General features: G+C 42.6%; 1 protein-coding gene across 2 annotated transcripts; it reads right to left on the bottom strand.

The window, feature by feature from the left end:
* Nucleotides 1-904: 904 nt before the first annotated feature.
* Nucleotides 905-6,963, bottom strand: C5H15orf48 (chromosome 5 C15orf48 homolog). 2 transcript variants are annotated; one of them, XM_032343598.1, is made up of 5 exons: nt 6,419-6,963; nt 4,480-4,541; nt 4,231-4,316; nt 2,996-3,056; nt 905-1,287 (listed from the first exon to the last, which is right to left on the bottom strand). In XM_032343598.1, exons 1-5 carry the CDS (start codon nt 6,486-6,488, stop codon nt 1,219-1,221), a joined length of 348 nt encoding a protein of 115 aa, XP_032199489.1. In that variant the 5' UTR covers nt 6,489-6,963; the 3' UTR covers nt 905-1,218. The 2 variants fall into 2 exon arrangements, with proteins under 2 accessions (XP_032199489.1, XP_032199490.1); XM_032343599.1 differs by lacking the exon at nt 6,419-6,963 and adding an exon at nt 4,678-5,089.
* Between the last annotated feature and the right edge of the window lie 41 nt (nt 6,964-7,004).

Raw genomic sequence — 7,004 nt, 5'->3', positions numbered from 1 at the left:
CGTTGCTTTTGGCTCAGGTCATGATCTCAGGGTCGTGGGATCGAGTCCCACATCGGGCTCTCTGCCTGCCTGCCTACTTGTGATCTTTGTCAAATAAAAAAAATCTTAAAAAAAAAAAAACTGTAATGGAAAGTAATACCTACTCAGTCCCATTTTTAAGAACAGTCAAGGGGGAAGCCCAAGGGCATGCTGGGTTTGGTTGCCCTTTCAGTCTTCAGGTCACCATTGGCCAGAGTGAAGTGTCCCCATCCTGCAAAGTATGGCCAAAGCTCCCCATTACGCACCCTTCCAACACTTGCAGGGTACCTGTGTTAGCTTTGGTACCTGCAGGGCCCATCTGGGCATGCCCCACATTCCTACTCACCATTGTAATCCCAGCGCTTCCTTCCAAGACCAATAGTCATGGCGGCCTCATTCCCATATCTTCATTTTCCTCATTGTGCTCACCATTTTTTATTCATCTTCCTAAATTTGGTTTTGTTCATTGCTTTATCTCACCTGCACAAGAATGGTATACAGCTAACAGCAGTGGCTCAATAATGTAATTTCTGGTGAATGAGTACACTTGTCAAAACCATTTACACAAAATTTGCACTGTGTATTTTTTTTAAAAGATTTTATTTATTTGACAGAGAGAGAAATCACAAGTAGGCAGAGAGGCAGGCAAAGAGAGAGGGGGAAGCAGGCTCCCTGCTGAGCAGAGCACCCAATGCGGGCCTTGATCCCAAGATCTTTCGATCATGACCTGAGCCATGGCAGAGCCAAGGCAGAGGCTTAACCCACTAAGCTACCCAGGTGCCCTGCACTATGTATTAATTTAAAAATGAAGCTCTATGCTGCTAAATGTGTTTTTCTCCCATAAAAGGACATTCTCCGTCATTTAAACATGTATCTTTAAAAAATCTCACACAAGTAGTATTTTATTATAGACAATTTAGGTTATAAATCTTTACACACTTTTAACATTCAGGCATCATAAACAAAATTCTCAATATGCAAATTAAATTTACAACGAGAAAATAAACACAAACTTATTTTTGAACTATGTGGCTATTGCTACACTACTTTTATAAATCCCATCCAGAGTCCAAAAATGTAGTCAAGCCCTAAAAATGTAGCAGAAGCATTTCCGCACACTGGTATCCATAATCTAGTTTGTGCAGCAATGTTTCCACTAGATTCATAGAGTATTTTTTGGAAGAAAGAAGCAAAAGCTGGTCATTTGGTGGCTTTTCTGACTTTCTGCAGTTCTTCAATGGGTTTCCACTCCTGGTTGATGGTTAGAAGCTTGAAGGAAAAAAAAAAAAAGGCAATTTTTTTTTTTTTTTTTAGGATCTGTCCTTCATCCTCATGTCCCTTTTTTGGGGTTCTCCACAATCCCTTTGGAAAAATCATCACCGTAATAGGTATAAAAAAAGAACCATCTCTAAAGACAAGCACAAAACAGTAATGTGGGCCCTAAAGAACTTGTGGGTTCCCAAGTATCATGGACAAGAAAGAAACGTCATATGTATTTTCCCACTTTCATGTAACAGGTTCTAGGTTTTTAAGTTCCCCATGGCTTTATGTGAACTCTTTTAAGTTCAAAAAGTTTGTCTACCCCCGGTGAGCGGCTGCAGAATGCTCCAGCACAGGGGCGTGGCACATAGCAGGCTCTTAACCAAACTTCCTCACTGTACGCAACAGAGGTACAAATGATCTAAGTTAAGCAATAAGGGAAAAGGGGCAGAGCTGTGGACAGTCCTTGACTTCCAAAAAGCTCGAATTCAGAGGTTCTCATTTACCCTTACGTGTTTTCTAATGCTGCAGGATCCAGGAGATATAGGTAGGTTTGTTGTTTTGCCTTTTTTTTTTTTAAATTTTAAATTGAATTCCAGTATCATTTACATACAATGTTATCTTAGTTTCAGGCATACAACAATTCTCTACATTACTAGAAGCTCATGATTCAACAACTCTATGCATTACTCAGCACTCATGGCAAGTTCACTCCTTAATCCCCATCACCTACTTCCCCCAGCTCCCTCTGGTAACCCCTAGTTTGTTCTCTACAGTTAAGAGTTCGTTTCTTGGTTTGCCTTTTTCCCCCTTTGCTCATTTGTTTCTTCAATTCCACATATGAGTGAAATCATACGGTATTTGTCTTGCTCTGACTTATTTTGCTTAGAGATGCAGGTAGTTTTGAAGATTCTAAATGTCTTTCATTAGGTCAAACTCTGCTATTTCAGAGTTTTGTTTAAAAAAAAAATTAATTTCCTGACTGACATTAAGTAGTGTTAGATCCAACAGACTCAGTCTTTACTTCCGAAATATTTTAAATGTTACAAAATTTTTGCTAGTCTTCAAAGAATCAGTGCCTATTAGTTGATTTTGCTTGAAGAAAAGGCCACTCCTGTTTCCCAGAGCTCCTGTTATTTTTCCCAACAGACCTTACACTAACTTTAGGTAAATGATACCATGAGATAAAAATACAATGATGATTAAAGTTAACATTTGAGTAGGTACTCCGGCCAGCCACTGTGCTAAAGGTTTTTATGTATTTTACATTCTTTAATCCTCTTAACTCTGAGGTATAGCTCTATTATTGAGCCCACTTTAGAGATTCTGAGAGCCTCAGAAAGGCCAGGTTGTCCAAAATCACCTGTGAATAATGAACAAGAGCTTGAACTAGATCTCTACAACTCCACAGCACTCCCCTTACCACTACACTAAACGGCACTATAAATGTGAAAAGGTATTAAATTCATTTTGCTGACAAGGGTGTTAAAGCTCAGGCTAAATGTAAATCACCTTAAAAAAAAATTTATCTCACAGCACAAGCTGGAGGAGGGGCAAGGGGCAGAACCTCAAGCGGACTCCGTTTTGAGTGCAGAGCCCAACATGGGGGCTTAATCCCATGACCCTGAGATCATGACTTGAGTGAAATCAAAAGTTAGACAGTTAACCAACTGAGCCACCCAGGCATCCCGTAAACCACTTTATAATACAGCAATACCTTTCTAGGTACAGTAGGGTCCACAGTTTCCCAAGGTTCTGGATTTCTTTTCCGATCAATGCTAAAAATAAAAGGAAGCTGATTAAACACTAAAGTAAGTGAATTTATAAATTTTTATTTATTTTTTGTTTTTTAAAAGATTTTATTTGGCAGAGAGGAGAGGAGAGGAGAGGGAGAGCGAGCGAGCACACAAGCAGGGGCAGCAGGAGGCTGAGCAGGCAGAGCGAGAAGCAGGCTCCCTGCTGAGCAAGGAGCCAGACGCCCTACTCAATCCCATGACCTAAGCTGTAGGAGGGCCCTTAACCAGCTGAGCCACCCAGGCATCCCTAAATTTAAGTGAATTTAAACCAACTCTGACACTGGGTCTGTAAACATGCTGGGACATCATAGAACAGATCCAGACTGATAAACAGGCATTAATCAGTTAGTTCGCTTAAACTGATGGAAGGTTGAGTAAGCGAGCCTCAGGATTTGGCTCAAATGTTGAGGACTAGTTCCTCTGAGGGTTGAAACTCTGTGTTCCCTTTGTTGGGCGGGATGGGAGGATGTTCCTTCCCATAAGCTGAAGAGCAGCAGTCAGGGTTTGAAATGTCAGGCTAAGAGCAATTAAAAAAAAAACAAAAAACCCACAGTATTCGTGCTCTGGTTTCTGAGACAGGCAGAAGGGCTGGGGTTGAACTCTAAGTGGTGAACTAACTGCACGGTCCAAGTCCCCTCTGCCAGGACCTGGCTTTATTTATCCCCTTTTCAGTCCTGCTCTGGGTCAAGGTCAGTTTCAAATTTTTCTCTTCCTCGTATTCCAGGTCCCGTGGTATCTGTTCTTCTTACACAGAGCTGAGATTGGGTTCACTGTAGACAACTCCATCTATATGCGCTACCACATTAGGATACTCTACCACATTAGGAAAGATCTAATAAACTGTGATTTTAAAATTTCATTAAAATAATGATTTAAGTTTGATGATAAATAACCCAAAAGACCATTTAGTAACTTTACATTTCGCCACTTAAAAAAATCCAACTTTACTTCACTGCCCAAGTGGAAGAGGGCCAATGGATGAAAGGAACAAACTAATTTTATCCACATCGTAATTTAACAGTCTCCTGGTTATCAGAAAGCTTTCTAGTCCCAAGTTTGACATTCTTATCCTAGAGGTAAAGCTAGAAAACTGAAACCATGCATTACTAAGGTCAACCTAACAGTGCTACAAAGGTTTTTATAAATGCCTACTTACATCACATCAGGTTTTAGAAGGGAATATACAGCAAAAGACGAAGCTCCACCCGCTGCTGTGGTCATGATCAGCATCAAAGGAATAAGCTAACAGAGAACAGGTGGAGGATAAATATTCCGATGTTTCAGTGTGAAACACGTGAAATTTAACACAAATAGCTAAATATCATTTAATACTTTTCTTCAAAATCTGCACCTTATCTTTAAAAAGTATTTAAGTCAAGAATTTTCAATGGTCTTAAAAACTTACTTCCTTCTTTTTCCTCAGGATTTGGAAAAAGTTCATGATGACTTCAGTGTACAACGCCAAATCTAGAGTTTAAAAAAAATAAGAAAAAATTCAAGATACTGATCCAAACTTCAGCCACTCCGACTCAACCTGGGGAAAGCCGACTGGCCCAACGTCCTCCCCACAACGTCCTCCAGAAGTCAGCCTCCCGCGGCTCACCTGGGAGGCGGGGCCACTACACTCGCGCGGACGATGCAACCGCCCCAAACAGAATTGGGTTCCAGCGTCCGCACTTATATACTGATCACAAAGGATGGGCCGGGCCAAGGCACTCTAATCACGCGGACCGGGCTGGGAGTGTGCGGGGCTGATTCTTTCCCCGCCGTGCGTCCGACTGTCGGGCGCCCCCTGTAGGACATCCTCCCCGCGGACGCGACGCAGCCGAAAGCGGGCACTGGCGCCCTCTACGGCCAGGCGTGGTCCTTCCCCGTCGCCCCGCGAGCGCAGAGGCTCCGCGTTTTCGGCGCTTGGGACCCGGCCGAGCGCCTGAGAACAAGCGGAGCTCCGATGGCCAAGGCCAGGGTTTTGGCCAGGGTGAAAACCGAGACCTCTAAAAGGCAACCCGGAAGCTGCAGGCAGGGGAAGCTGCAGGCAGAGGAGCCTCCCCACTGAGCAAGGGGCTGATGGAGGACTTGATCACAACCTGAGCCACATTAACCCATAGCTTGAACCTCAAAGAGCTTTAAAATAATTGTTTTAAAATTAACTATTTTAAAATAACCGAGCTAGTGCTCTTGGCATAATTGCAAGGAGCCGCAGAGCGGGTGGCAGGGGGGTACGGTGGGGCTCCCAGGTGCAGGCAGGTAAATTAAAATCAATCCAATCACATCAAAAGCTCCAGCGTGTGATGCAGCACACATATGGAGATGATTAAATTGTAATATCCATTTCAGAAGAACTCCCATGGTGTTGATTTGTTCCATCACAATTTTTAAATTTCCACTCCCCTCCTTCCCCGTTTCTTTAAATGGAGAAAATCAGGAGGTAAGGGAGAAGAAACAGAACCAGCTTTGGAAACATTTCCGTCTCGGAAACGACAGTCTTTGCTTTCGTCTTGAGGTCTCCTTTTAACTCGCCCCTAAATTACCAGCCTTGCCTTGCACAGAGCATGCAGGAGGTTGCAAAAGCACGGAAATGCTAACCCTTCCGTTAAACCAAGGCCTGGTGCCAGATTCTGAGTCTGAATCTTTCTGGCGTTTTTGCAAGGCGATTATGTTATTTAGACTCAGAGAGGCTCGAGTCACGTAGCCAGTTAGTGGCGGGCATGTAATCAGAACCCAGGTGAGTCTGGCACCCAACACCGGCTGTTCTTTCAGCACCACGTTCTTAGCTCCTGCAATTAAGCCAAAAGCACTAGCTCGGTTATTTTAAGTTATTTTAAAACAATTATTTTGAAGCTCTTTGAGGTTCAAGCTATGGGTTAATGTGGCTCAGGTTGTGATCAAGTCCTCCATCAGCCCCTTGCTCAGTGGGGAGGCTGCTTCTCTGCCTGCAGCTTCCCCTGCCTTGTGCTGTTTCTCTGACAAATACATAGATTAAAAAATCTTAATAAAGAACAAACCTCTCTATGTCCTCTGGAAAGGGCCAGGGCCAGATCTGTTTCAGCCCATTTTAGTTCTAGGCATGGGTTTTGCAGTGAAATAGACATGAGCTTGGAACCCACCCTGCCACACTTTATTAGCTGAACGACTTCAAGAAACTACTTAACCTTATGAGTCTCGATTTATAAATGTGTAAAATGGGGACAAACCTAGCATAAGAAAAGGTTGGAAAAAATGTTAGAATGTATGTTAAGTGCATGGCATTCTGCCTTGCTTGTAGTAGGCATTTAATAACTAGAAATTATTATTTGCAAGGATTATACAGGGCTGGTGATAAACATAGCTTCACACCCACTTACTCTGATAAGGGTTTTTACTGTGTGACCTCAGCGCTGTAACTGGAGACATTTTCTGGTCGGTTAGGTTCATTATTCAGTTCAAAGAACACTCAACACTGATTCTCTGTGGTTTGTATTATATATAATCAAAGGAGCCTTTTAATACTCCTTCTGCAGGATTTCTAAAATTACTTTTGTCAGAAGTTTCTTAAAAAGCCCCATTTTTTTTTTAACAAGTAAAGATAACTGCTTGCAGGAAGGAAAGGAAGAAAAAAAGGGGAGAGATGGGGAAGGAGGAAGGGAGAAAGAAATTTTACAGGAAATCTATCATGTCCCCAAATTAAAATTATAGTGTGTAGCCCTTGACCACTGATGACTTTAAACTCAGAGCCCTGTTTTGCCAATGTCCTTTCTTTTAAAAATGCAGTATAGTTTTGTGGCAGTCTAGGCATTAACCTGGAGACAAGAGAACAGTAAACTTAGAAGATTAATAAGATATGAGGGGTGCCTGGGTGACTCAGTCCTTATGTCTGTCTTTGGCTCAGGTTGTGATCCCAGTGTCCCGGGATCGAGCCCCACATGGGGCTCCCTGCTCAGTGGAGAGAGC

The sequence above is a fragment of the Mustela erminea genome, chromosome 5, assembly GCF_009829155.1.
Source record: "Mustela erminea isolate mMusErm1 chromosome 5, mMusErm1.Pri, whole genome shotgun sequence".
In the NCBI taxonomy this organism is placed as follows: domain Eukaryota; kingdom Metazoa; phylum Chordata; class Mammalia; order Carnivora; family Mustelidae; genus Mustela; species Mustela erminea.
This window is presented reverse-complemented; position numbering and strand designations above follow the sequence as displayed.

Excerpts from the sequence above, each read along its gene's own strand:
- C5H15orf48 (XM_032343598.1), bottom strand. The coding sequence starts at position 6,488 with ATGAACCTAACCGACCAGAAAATGTCTCCAGTTACAGCGCTGAGGTCA. Across the intron at positions 4,542-6,418 it reads CAGTAAAAACCCTTATCAGA|ATTTGGCGTTGTACACTGAA; the intron begins GTAAGTGGGTGT and ends TTTAAACTCTAG. Across the intron at positions 4,317-4,479 it reads TCCTGAGGAAAAAGAAGGAA|CTTATTCCTTTGATGCTGAT; the intron begins GTAAGTTTTTAA and ends GTTCTCTGTTAG.